This window comes from Lemur catta, chromosome 24 (assembly GCF_020740605.2).
Source record: "Lemur catta isolate mLemCat1 chromosome 24, mLemCat1.pri, whole genome shotgun sequence".
NCBI classification, from domain to species: domain Eukaryota; kingdom Metazoa; phylum Chordata; class Mammalia; order Primates; family Lemuridae; genus Lemur; species Lemur catta.
Window position 1 is genome coordinate 11,818,616 of NC_059151.1, and position 17,221 is coordinate 11,835,836.

A 17,221-nucleotide genomic window follows, 5' to 3' on the forward strand; every position below is an offset into this window, starting at 1 on the left:
ACTCCCCAGGGAAAAATACTTACAGCAATAATGATAAAAATTACCATGTTTGATATACACATGCTTAATCAAATTTATAAAGAAAGCTCTAAGACTTCCATCCCGAACACTCCTGCCCCTTCCCACATGCAACCCGGGAGATCCACATGCAGGACACTGGGGGGAAAGTGTAGCAGGTTGATGCATAGGTTGTGAAATATTTGTTCTCCACAGACATAAAAAGTCTTTTTTTAAAAAAATAAAGATAATAGGATACAATTCTCTGCCTCTCAAGTCAATAATGACTTTTTACTTCGTAAGAATACACGGTATTGTCAGAGGGCTGGTAAAATGGGCCATCTCGTTCATGTCAACCTCTTTGGAAAGTAATTTGCAGGACACATCAAGACACAAGCAGGTTGTGACATTTTTACCCTATAATTCTATTTAAAAAATCTACCTTGAGAAAATGTTAATCTAAGAAAAGTATTTATATATACATACACACACACACATATTTTAGAGGTCATCACAGCACTATTTATAAAAGAAAATACGTAAACAATAATAGGGAAATGATGGAATAAATTGTGGCAAATATAGAAATTAGAATTAGACATTAAAAATGTTTATAAGCTCTTTATAATGAATTGAGAAAATACTTAAGTTGGAAAACAGGATCAAATATATATTGCGCGAGTACAGCTACACAAAAGATGGATGGAGAAATGTGTAGAGGGAGATACAAGCAAAAATGCAATCAGTGGTACTTTGGGGATGTAAGATTATTATTAATTTTCCCCCTCATTTTCCAAATGTTCTAGAATAGTCTTTGTTATGGGCTGAATTGTGTCCCTGTCACCCCCCCCCCAATTCACATGTTGAAGTCCTAACCCCCAGTACTTCAGAAGGTGACTATTTGGAAATAGTCTTTCAAGAGGTAATTAATTTAAAATTAGCTCATTAGGGTGGGACTTAATCCAATATGACTGTGCCTTTATAAGAAGAGGAGATTGGAACACAGATACACAGAAAGGCAAGGACAAGTGGAGACACAGGGAGAAGATGGCCATCTGCAAGCCAGAGAGAGAGTCCTCAGAAGAAACCAACCCTGCTGCCATCTTGATCTCAACATTCTAGCCTCCAGATCTAGGAGAAAATAAATTTCTCTTAAGCCATCTAGTCTGTGGAACTTTGTTATGGCAGCCTTACCAAACTAATATAATTATCATTTGCTTTTTCAATGAAAAAGAAAAGATTTATTACACAGAGAAAAAGAATGTAATCCCCTATGTAAAGGGAGCCCCTCCTTTCATGAGCCACACTGAAGCACTAGAGCAACTTGCGGAAATACATAACCCTCATGTAGACACACCACTGTCTCTAGATCAGAGTTATACACCTTGCATGCTCTTTATATATTACACACTGAGTCACTGGCTACAACTGAAAAGTGCTTCCCTGAGGCAGCTGACGTCTTCATCCTTGGAAATGTTCTACCTGCGGCTGGAAGTCCACTTTATAAAGACAGCGTAACTAGACCTGAAGCATCCGTTGGTTGAACGAAACTGCAAATTTTTCAGATTCCTTCCAACCCTAAGATTCATTAACCATGGGTAGAGTTGCTAGTTTCTATAGTGTAAAATAAATTCCACCAAGTAATCTGGTTTTACTGAATTTCTGCTCAAACTAGGATGCTTTTATTCTGGTTTTATTCAAATTCTAGGGCCTCCTGATTTGTCACATTACTCAGACTTCAAATGTCGTCTTTATTTTCCCAAAACCTTAAGGTAGGCTAAATGCAAAGTTGTTTAAATAAGAACGAAACAAATAAAGACACCTAACATTTTAAGTAATTGTGTGCCCATGTAAAATGTGGAATTATACTGACCGACTTGCAAATGGAAAAAATGTGAAAGTTATTTCTAAAGTTAATATCAACTCTGCTGGCTATTATCTTTCAAAGAATAACATATTTTATCTACAACATAGTCTTATTTTTAAAAAATGTTTAGACTCACATTTTGATACAAACTATAGCCTTGAGAAATTTTAAAAGAATGATATTTTCTTGTTCACTTTGCAATCTAGAATTAGCATTTTTCATTGTCAACAGAAGGAAATGTTTTTTCCAACAGCTGGGCCTGAGACCCTGGGGTTCCCATTGAATTATGGAGGGGAATGCAGCACATGCTACTGAGACAACTACAGTCTCCTTATGGAAACATTCTGCCGACCAGAGTAAATGGCCAGCTCTCCTGAATTTGGATTATTCAGAAAGCCAATATAAAGCACACTTCTCTATTTTCCTCCAGTGTCTTAGGCTGTTTTCAACTTAATCCTGCCTCTACTGGTGTTCTCTGAAATGCTCCACACGGTGTTTCCTGCTTAATAGCCATTTCCTTCCTTGGGAAATATCCTCAAGTATTTAATTATTTTAATGGATCCAAAGTTCTAAGAATCAACCCCCCCCATTATCAGATCATGACGATGAAGCGACAGAAATGTTCAGCTTACTTTTCCAGCAGTGCCCATCCTGTCTTTCTCTTGGTTCTGTATTTCTGCAACCAGGGACCTTTGCTGACTGCTACTCAGTTCCTTCTGCTGTAAATAACAGCATCGTGTGCCTTCACGTAAATAATCTGCCTTCGGCAACGTGACTCACAGCCTTCAAAACTTTTCAATGGGCCGCAAGCCCCACCCATGGCAGACAAAGTTGTGAAAAGAAATATAGTAACTCTTATGATCAAACCAAGAGTAGAGATCCAACATATAGAGAGTACTCAAACCTACTGAAAAGGGCTGAAAGTATTCCCATCTGCCTTATTTTGGAGAATATAAAAACAGGTTAGGTTAATTCAGTTCAGTACAATTCACGAAATTTATATGGAGCCACAAAAGACTCAGAATACCCAAAAACATCCTCAGAAAACACAAAATTGGAGGAATCACATTACCTGACTTCAAATTATACTACAGAGCTGTAGTAACCAAAACAGCATGATATTGGCATAAAAGCAGATACATAGACCAATGAAATAGAACAGAGAATCCAGAAATAAGTCTACCCATCTATAGCGAACTTAATCTTTGACAAAGATGCCATGAATGTACAGTGGGGAAAGGACAGTCTCTTCAGTAAACGGTGCTGGGAAAACTGGATATCCATATGCAGCAGAATGAAACTAGACCCTTATCTCTCACCATAAACAAAAATCAAATAAAAATGGATTAAAGACTTAAATCTAAGACCTGAAACTATGAAGCTACTAAAAGAAAACATTGCAGAAATGCTTCAGGAAATTGGTTTGGGCAAGGACTTTTTCAGTAATACCCCAAAGCAAAATTGGACAAATGGGATCACATCAAGCTAAAAAGCTTCTGCACAGCAAAGCAAACAATCAACAAAGGGAAGAGACAACACATTGAATGAGAGAAAATATTTGCAAACTATCCATCTGATAAGGGACTAATCACTAGAATATATAGGAGCTCCAACAACTCAATAGGAAAAAATCAAATACTCTGATTAAAAAGTGGACAAAGGATCTGAATAGATATTTCTCAAAAGAAGACTCACAAACGGTTAACAAATATATGAGAAAGTGCTCAACATCATTAGTCATTAGAGAAATGCAAATCAAAACCACAATGAGATATCATCTTACCCCAGTTAAAATGGCTTTTATGAAAAAGATGGGTAATAACAAATTCTGACAAGGATGTGGAGAAGGGGGGAACCCTTATATATTGTTGGTAGGAATGTAAGTTGGTGCAACCACTATAGAGAGCAGTATAGAGGTTCTTCAAGAAACTGAAAATAGAACTACCATATCACTCATCAATCCCACTGCTGGGTATATATCCAAAGGAGGGAAAATCAATATATTGAAAAAATATTTGCACTCCCATATTTATTGCAGCACTATTCACAATAGCCAAGATTTGGAATCAACCAAAGTGTCCATCAACAGATGAATGAATAAAGAAATTGTGGTACATTCTGAGAGCAGGGAAGTGATGATGGAATATTATATAGCCACAAAAAGAATGAAATTTTGCCATTTGCAACAACATGGATGGAACTGTAGACCATTATGTTAAGTGAAATAAGCCAAGCACAGAAAGACAAATCTCGCATGTTCTCACTCATATGTGGGAGCTAAATACTAAAAACAATTGGTCTCATGGAGATAGAGAGTAGAATGAAGGTTACCAGAAGCTGGGAAGGATAGCAGGGAAGGAGGGATAAAGTGGGGATGGTTAATGGGTTAAAAATATAGTTAGATAGAATGAACAATATTTGATAACACAACAAAGAGACTATAATTAACAATAAGTTAGGGTGTACTTTAAAATAACTAAAAACGTGGAGTTGGAATGTTCCTAACACAAAGAAATGGTAAATGCCTGAGGTGATGGATACTTCACTTACCCTAATTTGATTAATTCACATTGTATGCTGGTATCAAAACATCACATGTACCCTGTAAAGATATACAACTACTATGTCCCCATAATAATTAAAAATTAAAAAAAAACTGTCTTGCAGAGCTGACTATAGGGTCATGGAAGTCTCCAGAATTTCCCAAGAGTATGGGGACTAAGAGTCTTCTGAATCTGGAAGCACCACCAGAAATTCAGGTGGAACCAAACAGGAAAAATATAATCCATACACAGCTTGACAGGCCACTGCTTTGCCAAGGATTGAAGGAGTTCCCAGGATGCAGGATTTTTAGTGCCCAAACCAGGAGAGTCCCCGGCAAACAGACACTAGCCAGTCACCCCATCCACACTCTGCCATCGCCTCGGGGGCTGCGAGCTTGTGTGGCCTACAGGGTCATGTCAGCTTTGGGTTATCATCCCTGCCCTCTCTGAGACTTGCTCCTCTGTTCTTCTGTCCTGGACCCCAGCATGGACCCCATCCATGATCACCTGACTCAGAATGACAACAGGGAGGTGATAAGAGTCACCGGAGTCAGGAGAAATAGGTCTAAGTGTCAGCTCCAGTAGTGACCAGTAAATGCTTACGGTGGGACATTAATGCTCTGAACTTCACACAGAGCCCCACTTCAGAAGCAAAGTGGGGTAATGTGTGTGGAAGCGCTTATTAACCTTATTAAATTGTCAAACACTCAGCAAATAAAAATTAAACAGGTGATATCCCTAAGGGTAAGAGAGGAAGAAAAGGGCCCTTGTATGCACATGCAATGGATCTCAGCTTATCACTGAGTCATTCTTAATAGCAGAAATAGTTATGCAATTGCACTCACTGAATGGTACACAAGGACAAGTCACCCTCAATCACAGTAAACAGCATTGACTTCTGCTCTGCTTCAGTAAACTCCAAACCTTGAGGGTGGGGTTTTATTCTGGCCTTTCTTCCTACAGTTTTCCTTTGCCAATACTGCAAACTCAGGCAAGTCCTAGGGCCAGGTGCAAGCTGAAGCTCATCCTTCATGCCTTTGGCTCTGCCAAGCCACGTGGGGACAGGGCACCTGCAGCTCTGCCCTGACATGGGAAGCTTTTGCTAATCCTTTTCCAGGCACGCCGTGCCAGCTTTCAGAGCTGCCACGGAGACTGTGTTTGGCAGTTGCAGAAAATCTGCTTCTGCATGCACACCCTGCTCATGAAAAGAATCCAAAGCAGACTTTGTGTGTGTGTGTGTGTGTGTGTGTGCGTGTATCATAAGGCAAGAGTTTCACATCTGCTCCGCATACACTCTCCATTTCACTCAGCTCACCAACTGAGTCTGCTGGCTGATAAGAATTCCAATTCCAGGTCAAGGATTGTGGGGAAAAAAAAATCCAAGTTGTTTTTTATTCCACTTATTATTTCCCTTAAAAAAATAAGCACAGAAAAATCAATTTTGCCATGTACCTGGCTGAGGACGTGTTGAAAATGACTCCAAGGCAGCAAGGCCTGGTAGTTCTTCTTTACAGAGGCTAAGCCTAGAGCCTGTCTCTTGCAGAGGACAGGCATCGAAATGTCACAGCAACTAGAAAGGGAGTGAAGTGCCTGAGAACTGGAAAACAAGAGGCGCGACCTCGGGAAGAAGGCCAATATGGCTCTGGGAGGCGTTCATCATAGCATTAAGTCAAGTTCAGTGATATATTCTCTTTGCATCCAGAGTTCCCCTCAGGACTTGTCATGGTAGAATCTGGAGTAGGTTTCTGGAATGTTAGCACCAGAAGTGGCCATAGGCCAATTCTTTGCAGAGGTTTGCACCATGTCCAGGGGGAATTCTCAGAAGTGCCAGGGATTGCGGCAGCATGGTGGGTTGGTCCAGGAATGAGAGGAAGCTTATCCACCTCCAACCCCACCTCGACCCTCACAGTTTTGCTTCAACCTGTTTTATATTGGCAAGGCTTTGTTTGGGAAGAAGAGGAGATTCCTTGGGGCTTCCGTAGGATGGTGCAAGCACTGCCTAGTGTTTTCTAAAGCATGGAAGTAGAAACACAAGTGCAACTCTTAAGATTCATTTGATCTCAGTATAAGGAAGAAATTTTCAATCTCAAATGGGTTAGCTTATGAAAGTTTTGAGCTGCTTATCATTAAAAGAACAGAATCACCTGCAAGTAACAATACGAACCAAACTCCTGCGCTGTTGGAAAGGTTAGACTAACTTTAGCATTACCTAAGACATGAAACATAAGAACTGATAATTGAAAATGTGAGGGGTCACGTAGACAGTGCACATCTAGGCAGGATCCTACAGAGGTCATCGTGACTTCCTTGGTTCACCCCACTGTACTGCCATTTCTGGCTGCTGGAGATGGGAAGCCAAACCTGGATCAACATATCCCGGCACGTAAACTAGAAAGTCCTTGGAGGTCTACGTCTTCAAAAATAATCATATCACATAAACCTTGACATGTAAGAGTGTTTGCAAGAATGGATGAGAAAGGGGAAAGAGAGGAAGAGGAGGCACAAACAGCAGTTTCTACAGTTTTAAATAGTATAAAAACACACAACATTCAACTTCTTTACTATTTTGTTTGGTCCTATTGAGCTGGTGAAGGCTTCATTGGGCTTCCAAGAAAAAAAGGGAACACTGCTGTCATGGTGACTCAGCTGTTTCTGCTTCTGTTGTTCACCCAGGTGCTCCGTGTTTCATGTTATCTTTAGGATGGTTAGAGAGGAGATCAAGGTTAATGTTGAAGCCCGTCTCCCTGTGATTCTGTATTATGATAAGATTATCTTGGGCCTAGAAACATCTCAGCTTCATAATTTCAAAAGCTTGACTTTGATTAGGTTCCAGGTTTGAGTAGATTCTGCAGTCTTATTCACATCAATTATGCTCATGAACAATTAACACTAGGTACTAATTCACTAATTTATAATGCCTGGCACTATACCATTGAACAGATTCTGCATAAGAATCATGATGGGCAGATGTAATATTCAAAATATTTATCAACCCAAAAGACATGGGTGCTGACCAATCAGAATGGGTCCATGATCCACTATAGTAGGTGCCAGCTGGCTTGCCACTGAAGGACTCATTGGGGAGATGTCAGACCTGGAAATGGGGGTGAGAGTTAATATTTGAGTAATCCCACTACCTGTCAGACACTACTATATAATCAATTTTTGTGGGTTATTTCACTGAAAGCTCAAAATGACCTTTTGAGGAAGGCATTTAAGAAGCAAGGGCTCCGAGATTTTAGATAACTTGCCCTTGGTCTCACAAGTTACTACTAGAACGTATTAGAATGTAGAGTCTGGTTTTACACACTGGTCCATGTGTCCCACACTATAAAATGTACTTCCTCCTCGTAAATTCACAAACAAAACAAATTTAGATTACATGGTCAGCTAATGTTGATATAAGAGCAAAGGATGTCATTGTTTCTTAAAGGAATTCTTTAACAGTTTTCGTTATGAATTCCAGGACTCTTTCTAAAAAGTAAAAGCTAAACTTTTATTTATTTAATTTAGCCAGGCGGGGCTAGAATGCCTACGTTCTCTGTACTTTCAGGGTTATTGTGTTTGCAGTAGATGGAGCTGTTTGTCAGTCCTTGGCAGAAATGAAGCTTACATAAGAACAAGGTGTTTTATTGTTGAGCAATGTTTCTCAACTTCAGTTACACCTTGGAAAGATCTGGGAAGCTGTTAAAAAACACAAGCCAACTCCCACATGCCCTCCCTTCAATGAAACACAATTTTGGGGCCATCTTCCCACGTGATTCCAGAGTGAAGCCTGTCTGGGACCCCTGTTCTTCCAGTATGGCAGTGCCACTCAGAGTGTGGCCCCAGCCAGCATCCATCCTCTGTGAGATAGGCTTTAGTACTGAGAGTATTTAGAAACTTCTGTAGCAATTTGACAAATTATGTCTGTTGAATCTAATCATTTAAAAAATGAGCTAGTATTTTGTGGATTTTTGTTGTTTTATTTTTCTAGTAATACATTTTTATGGTATTTTATGAACAAATCAGTCCATGATGGTTTGGGGGAGGGTCGGAAGGGATATTTACACAGATAGTTTAAGAAACACAGCTCAAAACCATATATTGGATCACCCTGGTTTATCCCAAAGATGTAGTTTTAAACATGGGTTAATTCGTGTTCATCAAAAGCATTCTATGAGGAATGGTGCATTACCGTCTATATTTTTCTATTCTTTTGGTGAAAGTCATTTTCGTGAACATCATGTTTTAGTCTTTTAAAATTGTAATGCTACTTTTTGATTAAAAAGTAGCATTCTTCATATTTTAACACACTGTTTTTCAAGTCCCTTTAAGTTCCCTTAGCATTTCTGCAAGTTCAACTGCTCCTCTAGTTTTGATCTTCTCATATATCCTTATCAATTTCTACCCCGGAGATAAGAGAAGTCATGAAGGAATGCTAGCAATGTCATTTATCACAGGGACAACTAGACTATTGAATCACGGGGTGCTTTACATCAGACTGTTGCTTGCAAGCAAGTTGGAGGTCTAGAGTCTAACAGACATAAGTTGGAATTCTGGCTCTGCTATTTATCAGCTGATCTAGATCTCAGTTTAATCTTTTGGAAAATGGGACTGTTTTACTACTACATGGGAAATTCTGTAAGGCTGAGAGGAAAAAATGCAAAATGCCTACGTAGCCATGGCACAGAGTGACAGCTTGATAGAAACAGCTTTTATTCTCTTTTATTGTTTTATATAATTCCTAAAGCAAACAGTCAAATTTGCCTTAAGGAAATTCTTTATGGCAGCTAGAAATTTGGTTTCATGCAAGGAACAGAATACTCTAAAAAGTGATCTCTTTTTTTAATTTCACAAAGGAAGACGTTTAGAAGTTGGTGACTGCTGGCCTTGGCTGGGGGCCCCAGTGATGCCAGGGCTGTGGGCTGGCTTTTGTCCTTCCTCTCATGCTAGCAAGACAGCTGCTACAGTCGCAAAAATCTCATCCTCACACAAACACATAAATCCAGAAAGGTACAAAGTAGAGTGTTTCTGTTCAAATGCCTCTTTCTTTTTATGGAAAACATCCCAGTGACATCCCTTTATGACTTTTCACCACAACTAGGTCACCTTTGCAACCCCAGACAGCAGCAGGGGAGGGGATCCCTGCCCTGAGACAGATTCTGTCACTCAGGTAGAAGGGGAGTATGTGGGAAATGGCCTGTTGGGCAATGTCACTGTGTCCAGGACCACAGTCCTTATGCTGACATTATTCTGGGCAGTAAGGAGGAATAAATCTGTCCCCGAGAGTCCAGAGTTGATCTGACACTCATAGCAAGGTCAGTTTTTCTCTGTTAAGCATACGTAACTTCACAGAATACCAACATTACACAAAGCCGCTTTGTGTCCATGATGAATTAAGATAAAACATGGCCACTCTGTAATCCTGGCTGAGCGTGTGCATGAACGCACACACGTACACACACATAGACACACACACACACTGTTCAAGCTATACAAATGACACAACATTCTACTTTCCTAATGTCGTGGTGTAAAAAAAAGTATGTCCACAAACTTTTGGATACTCCTCACTTCAGGCGGTGGAGGAGTGGGCTGGACTTGCTGGCTTGGTTCTAATGAATAGAATACAGTGGAGGTGTAGCACATAGTTCTGAGACTACAGCATAAAGCTCATTGGAGTTTGCTCCTCCTCTCTCCTTGGGTCCCTCACACTGGGCCCATGTTGTAAGCAGCCCTGTGGAGAGAAACTGAAGCCATGTGAGTGAGGCTGGAAGGCAAACGTTGGCCCTGGTCAAGTCTTCAAGGACTACAGCCCCATGTGACAGCTTGAGTGAGACCTCAAGAGATACCCTGAGCCAGAACTACCAGCTAAGACTTTCCTGGATTCCTGACCCTTAGAAACAGCCTGGTGTAAGCAATGGTGGTTGTTTTAAGCTGCTAAATTCTGGGATAATTTGTTATACAACAAAGAACACTATGACACCTGCTTAAAATGAGTAACTACTGCTTCTTTACCAATGACAGGTTCATTTCCACTTCATTCCTCTTGCCTTCTTGATAAATGTTATTAAAATGCCCAATCATAGAATTGTGCCTGCTTCCTGACAGCATCCAATTCAGATCAAAGCTCTACTTCCTTAAACCCTCCCTAGACTCACCTAACACAAGCACAGCTCTTATAAGTTATTTCCAAAACCTTTCATTGAGATGTCTCATGGTTCCCAACAGTGTCGTCTCTTGTTGCAACAAGCAAATAAACTCAAACTTTTGTTTGATTACAAGTGTCTTCCTGATGGAATTAGACTCTAAAGGCATCAAGAATAGTTTGAAGTTGGCTGGGTATGGTGGTGGCTCACGCCTGTAATCCTAGCCCTCTGGGAGGCTGAGGTAGGAGGATCGCTTGAGCTCAGGAGTTCGAGACCAGCCTGAGCAAGAGTAAGACCCCATCTCTACAAAAAATAGAAAAGTTAGGGCGTGGTGGTGCACAACGGTAGTCCCAGCTACTCGGGAGGCTGAGGCAGGAGGATCACTTGGGTTCAGGAGTTTGAGGTTGCATTGAGCTATGATGATGCTGTTGTACTCTAGCCCTGGCAACAGAGCGAGACCCTGTCTCAAAAACAAACAAACAAACACAACAAATAAGTAAAGTTGTATTGGGCAGTAAGCTTCCTGCACTATGCATGGATAAAAATCAATTCAAAAGGCCAGGCACGGTGGCTCACGCCTGTAATCCTAGCACTCTGGGAGGCTGAAGTGGGAGGATCGTTTGAGTTCAGGAGTTCCAGACCAACCTCAGTAAGGGCGAGACCCTGTGTCTACTAGAAAAAAAAAATACAAAGAAATTAGCTGGACAACTGAAAATATATAGAAAAAAATAGCCAGGCATGCCTGTAGTCCCAGATACTTGGAAGGCTGAGGCAGGAGGATCGCTTGAGCCCAGGAGTTTAAGGTTGCTGTGAGCGAGGCTGATGCCACAGCACTCTAGCCCAGGCAAGAGAGTGAGACTCTGTCTCAAAAAAATAAAAATAAAAAAAAAATAAAAATAAATAATGAAACAAAAATAATCAATTCAAGCTATTAGTAGACATAATTATACAAATATTAGCTAAGATTTATCAAAACTTTTATCATGTGCCAGATACAGCGCTAAGTGCTTTGCATGCATTATATCATTTTATTCTAATAAAATAACTTTATGAAGTGGCTGACATTATTACCCCCATATTACAGATGAATAAACTGAGGTATTGACAAGTTAAATAACTAATCCAATGTCACAGCTAAGCAGCAGTGGGATTTGAATCCACACTTCCTCCAGAGCAAAACTTCTAACCATGAATGTTTTATCTGCCACCAATGTGTACCATAATATCTACTTAAATCTAATAGCCAGTGACTCCATAATATCTCCTTCAGCCTAATAGCCAACTACCCTACTAATTGGCACTGTGTCCGGAGTCCTACCTTTTCCAGTCATCTATCAACAGATTTCAGATGTTCTTTATTGAGTTCCCTTAGGGAAGAGTGGTGAGGGTTCTATGGCTAAAACAATGAATCTAACCTTCTCTTCTATAATAGTCACAAATCCAGATTCCAAATGCCCCACAGACTTTAATTCTTAGGATATTTAACTGTGAAAACCTTTTTCTTGGAAATAAAGTCTATATTCTACTTTTTTCCAACCCAGTAAGTAAATCACAAGCAGGAATAATAAATGTTAACGTTATTTCTAAGCAGTTATTCCCTGTTCCCTATTTGCTTCTATTTATTACTTCTCACAAAGAATAATTTCCCCCTGAGCTAGAAATATAAAGGAGCGGAGGCCTGGGGGAATATCGGCCTGGCAGAGGAGCACAGGCGTGGAGGACAGCCTGGAGTGAGGAAGGGTAGCTGAGGAAGTGCTGTGCTTCCAGGGCACAGGCTCGGAAAGGACAGGCACATGCATTTTAACCAAAAGAGGAAAACCAGGAAATTGGAGTTTTCTGAATGAGTGATCATTCCCAAGGAGGGCCGAGAGGTGAAGCCTGATCCCTGTCTTAGACTTTCCCTCACGCCTCCCTATCTCTCTGCCCTATCCTCATCTCACTAGTTCATTTAGACATCCATGTCCTGACACTGGGCCAACATCATACTACACACACAATAAAAAACATTTTTACAGTATGGTAGAAAACATAAGACACAGCCACATAAAAAGTTTAGCAGGACGATAAACAGCTGACATTAAGTTAATCAAACAAGCATTGCATTCATTTGGAGGGCAAGCGTACTACAGTGTGAGACGGGAAGGACGAGGAGCCCAGACCCGAGGAGGAAGAGGAGGCGAGACCGGAAAAGGAAGAGGAAGAGGAGACGAGACCAGACGAGGGCGGGGAGATAAGACCGGAAGAGGGTGGGGAGACTAGACTGGAAGAGGAGGAGACGAGACCGGATGAGGGTGGGGAGACCAGACCGGAAGAGGAGGAGACGCGACCGGAAGAGAAAGAAACGAGACCGGATGAGGGCGGGGAGACAAGACAGGAAGAAGGTGGGGAGACCAGACCGGAAGAGGAGGAGACGAGACCGGATGAGGGTGGGGAGACCAGACCGGAAGAGGAGACGAGACCAGAAGAGGAAGAGACGAGACCAGATGAGGGCGGGGAGACAAGACAGGAAGAGGAGGAGACGAGACCGGAAGAGGAAGAGAGGAGACCAGATGAGGGCGGGGAGACAAGACAGGAAGAGGAGGAGACGAGACCGGAAGAGAAGACGAGAACGGATGAGGGGGGGCGGTGGGGGGGAGACGAGACCGGAAGAGGAAGAGGAGATGAGACCAGAAGAGGAGACGAGACCGGACGAGGGCGGGAAGACCGGAAGAGGAGGAGGAGACGAGACCGGAAGAGGAGACGAGACCGGACGAGGGCGGGAAGACCGGAAGAGGAGGAGGAGACGAGACCGGAAGAGGAGACGAGACCCGACGAGGGCGGGAAGACCGGAAGAGGAGGAGGAGACAAGACAGGAGGCAGACAAGGGGATGAGGCGGGACGAGGCTGAGAACAGACCAGACGAGGAGATGAGATGGGTCGGGAAGAGACAGTACAGAAAAAATTAGACCAAATAATATTCATCTATGAATAAATAGATATTTATATTAGTAAAATAAAAATGCCGGGCGCGGTGGCTCACGCCTGTAATCCTAGGACTCTGGGAGGCCGAGGCGGGCGGATCGTTTGAGCTCAGGAGTTCGAGACCAGCCCGAGCAAGAGTGAGACCCCGTCTGTATAGAAAGCATAAATAAATAAATAAATAGAGTGTGAGACGGCCTTGGAGATAGATGAGCCCACAGAACCGCTCTTGCTTGTGGCTAGTCCCAGATATGATTATGCCCGTGTAGTCGGGAATCTCCTCTGTTTCATGAGTCTTTGCCTTGACTCCCCACTAGATTGCCGCATACGACTCAGGATCCCTAAAGAAGAGCTTCCCTCCCTGAAATGTTTTGGGATCCAGGTCTTCTTTACATCCTTCTCTCCTGACCTGTCCCCTGACCTCACCAGCCCATCTAACAAACTAATTTGGGCTCATAAATTAAAATGGTGCTATGCTGGGGAACGTGGCAGCTCAAGATTGCTTCTATTACTGGGACTTTCAGAAAGGCAGGAGTCTGGGGGCAGTCTGAGTCGCGCTGTGGTCACCCCATGTCCTCCTATTCTGTTGCTTTAGGGATCCCAGCATCAAGAGCCCAACTTTAGTTCATCCTAAAACACAGCTCCTGTGGAAATGCAGGTTCTGTCCCCTCCATCTCTTCATCCACCCCAGTGGACTTTTGTCAACAAAACAAATTGAGTCTAAAATGATTCATCAAATTAAGTGAATTGTTAACTTTTTCGAGTGCACTATTATATTGGAATAGTTCCTTTTAAAGAGAAAAATTTGAGAAGACTGAGCAACATAGATTTTTTTAAATATTTGAATTATGTTATAAAAAATTAATGATTTATCAAAAAAATAGCTATATTTTTTCTTCACACCCTCTTAGGTTTTTCTAAACAAAATGATTTGTTTAGTCACAGTTTGGTTCATTTTCAATGTTTTATAGTGAAAAAAGACATAGTAGTTAGAATCTAAGCTTGGCCAGGTACGAGCCGTGTACCTTGAACAAGGTGCTACACTTTTCAGAAACCCAATAAATAAGGCATGTCTTGAAGGGATGTTATAAAAGCCAAATAAGATATTAATAATATAATTAAAGTGCACATTGTAATAGGTACTTTTTAGGATAACATTATCTGTGATTGTTAATCATTATTTTGGAGTGTAATACTTTCCATTTTTCAACCAAAATGCCTACAGATGTATTTTGAGTTAATACGAGTCTTCTGGATATCACCTATTTTCTCTCCCAGGTCCTCCCTCCACCCTGCTGTGGCCCTGGGGTAGGCTGACTAACTAAGGTGGACCGGTCAAGGGTGCTCTTGCTGGGTGTTGGCCAAGGGAGGAGTCTCTCATAGGCAAGGGGTCAGAGTGCAGAAGAAGAATGAGGCAAAGAGTCAGGTTGGGTTATTTATTCCCCACGTGCCTCTCTGCGGGGTCCCTCTGCCAGAGGAACCCCTGTCCATAGAGCTCTGTCTCTCTCCAGCTTCCAATAAATTCTCCCCGACCCCAACACACTAGCTCCAGGGTACTAAGACCATTTCTTGTTGCTTTTTAAAAATAGTATCCACAGTTTTCTAAATAATCTATTAAACTCTTCTCAACAACTCAGTTTGAAGACACCAATTATTTCCTACTAGAGCAAGAAATAATACAATAATTGTTAGACTGTCTACTGTTATTTCTTCCAAACAGCTTAGGTTTTGATTCAATGGTAGATTTCATATATATATTTATATCTATTTTTATATATGTACATAAAATGATCAATTAGATCCTTCCACGTGGCTTGCACAGAAATATGTACTCTGGAGGAGGTTTGGCTGAACAGAAACTTTGGTTTCAAAGAGAACTGGGCTCTGGTCATGACTACGCCATTTCCAAGCTAAGCGGTCCTTCCACAACTTCTTTATAAGTCGCAATTTCCTCATCCATAACGTACAGATAATAATACTTCCTAACTTATAGGATGGTTGTGGGGTAAAATGGAATAAATACATATAAATTGCTCAGCACGGTCTAGAACGGGCTGATTGTTCAAACAATGTTAGCGTTAATATTATTATGCCAAGAAAAAGAAAAGCATGTCCATCCAGCTGACCATAAACGTGCAGCTGAGCTGTCAAATCTGCCCTTACTACTGTACCATCTCAGGCCGTGGCGGAGATGCTGAAAACCCAGGCATCCTATAAACCCGGCGTGACAAGGGCACCGGGGAGCTGCCGCTGGACGTGCGCTCAGCGCCCCCTGGCGGTGGAGCAAGTCTTTGTTCGAGGCCTCGTTCTGGTTATTTTTCTCAGCCTCGGCTCCTCATCAACCCACCAGAGAAGGATTTTAAGACACAAACCGGAAGCCCTACTTCAGAGTCCACAGGGTTTTTGCAAAGCTCTTCAGAAGCTTCCGATGTCTTCCCCGGGCCAGGAACCCTTACTCTTAACCTCCCTGGGCAGAGGCCGCCTTCTCTGGCCCATAGCCGGAGAGGGGCCAATCATATCAGCCTTCAGAGAAAGCAAATACGTAGCAGATCTTAGGGTTAGGAGGATAATATTTACCTCTAAGGCAGGGTTACCAGCCATAGATTAGAAGTAGGAGCAGCGTCCTCGACTTAGCATAAAGTCCCGGCACCAGATGCTGATACATCCAGTATTCCGTGGGCAACTGCTGAAACTGCTGAGTTCTGCACCTGGGCTGCCGGGGTCTGAGTCCTTCAAGGGTTACTGAGAAAACTGGAGATCACTGAGACAGGTTGCTAGTGAATGGCCTGCCAAGATGCAGAACGTCAGTTCCAGCAGTGGAAGCAATCCATGGCAGAATGTTCCAGTTTGTCCAGAGTATCTTATTGAAAGGGCTGTTCATTTTTATCTTCCAAGGGGTTAATTAGGGAACTCATTGGCCGCAGCAGTTCCTGATTCCAAAAGCTTTGGTTCTGGCTCCTCTCTGCCGCAGCTGAAGGAGCACAGAGATGTCTGTGTGTGGCATGTTGTCGCCACCTAGTGGTGAAGACAGAACTTACACCCTGTGACTGTCGGGAATAAACATCTTAGGAAAGAAGGGAACAAATAGGTAGAGTGGGATTACCAGCATCAGTTTGAAAACAATCTTGAACCTCCCAGCCATTCCAAAAAGCCACCTTGATATTAATATATCCTTTTGACAACTTTAGATAGTATATAAGCAGCTATTTTTAAAAATAAGTATACCAGTGCCGTTTCCCCCCTTTTCTCTAGTCATATCCCATTTTTCCTTAAAAGCTTTTTAATCAGAAACAAACTATATCGTCTTTATTCCCCAACGTCTGTTACATATCTAATATGGATAAGCACGTGGCAAGAATGCTCTTTAAACTTCTTTTTATCCATACTTAAATGACGGCACTTCTCCTGAATAAAGTACCTCTTCGCAGAGCCAGGAGAACTAAGTGTTCAGAGGCGCTCCCTTTTGAGTTCAAACAGAAATGAATCTTACCTTTCGAGAGATCACGTGATAGGAATCCATAGCAATTTGACCCACTGTCTGGAAAAAAGTAAATGCATTATCTCCCCTTTCCAGTTTTGTTAGTTAGTAATCCTAAGTAAGGGCTTCCGATCTAAATTTCCCTAAAGGAGCTCAAAGAACATTTCCGCTGTCTTCCCCTTTTATTCAGGTGAGGGAGCAGAGATGTGGGAGAGAGCTCGTTCGCATATCTGAATTTTGAGAATCC

The 17,221-nt window shown here is 41.9% G+C and overlaps 1 protein-coding gene across 1 annotated transcript in view; it reads right to left on the minus strand.

The window, feature by feature from the left end:
- Positions 1-16,446, minus strand: part of ADH7 (alcohol dehydrogenase 7 (class IV), mu or sigma polypeptide) — a 32,112-nt gene extending 15,666 nt beyond the window's left edge. Inside the window, exon 1 of the mRNA XM_045536876.1 lies at positions 16,074-16,446. Within this exon, the coding sequence (XP_045392832.1) occupies positions 16,074-16,097 (24 nt within the window). The 5' untranslated portion in view covers positions 16,098-16,446. The remainder of the gene's footprint in view (positions 1-16,073) is intronic.
- Positions 16,447-17,221: the final 775 nt, after the last annotated feature.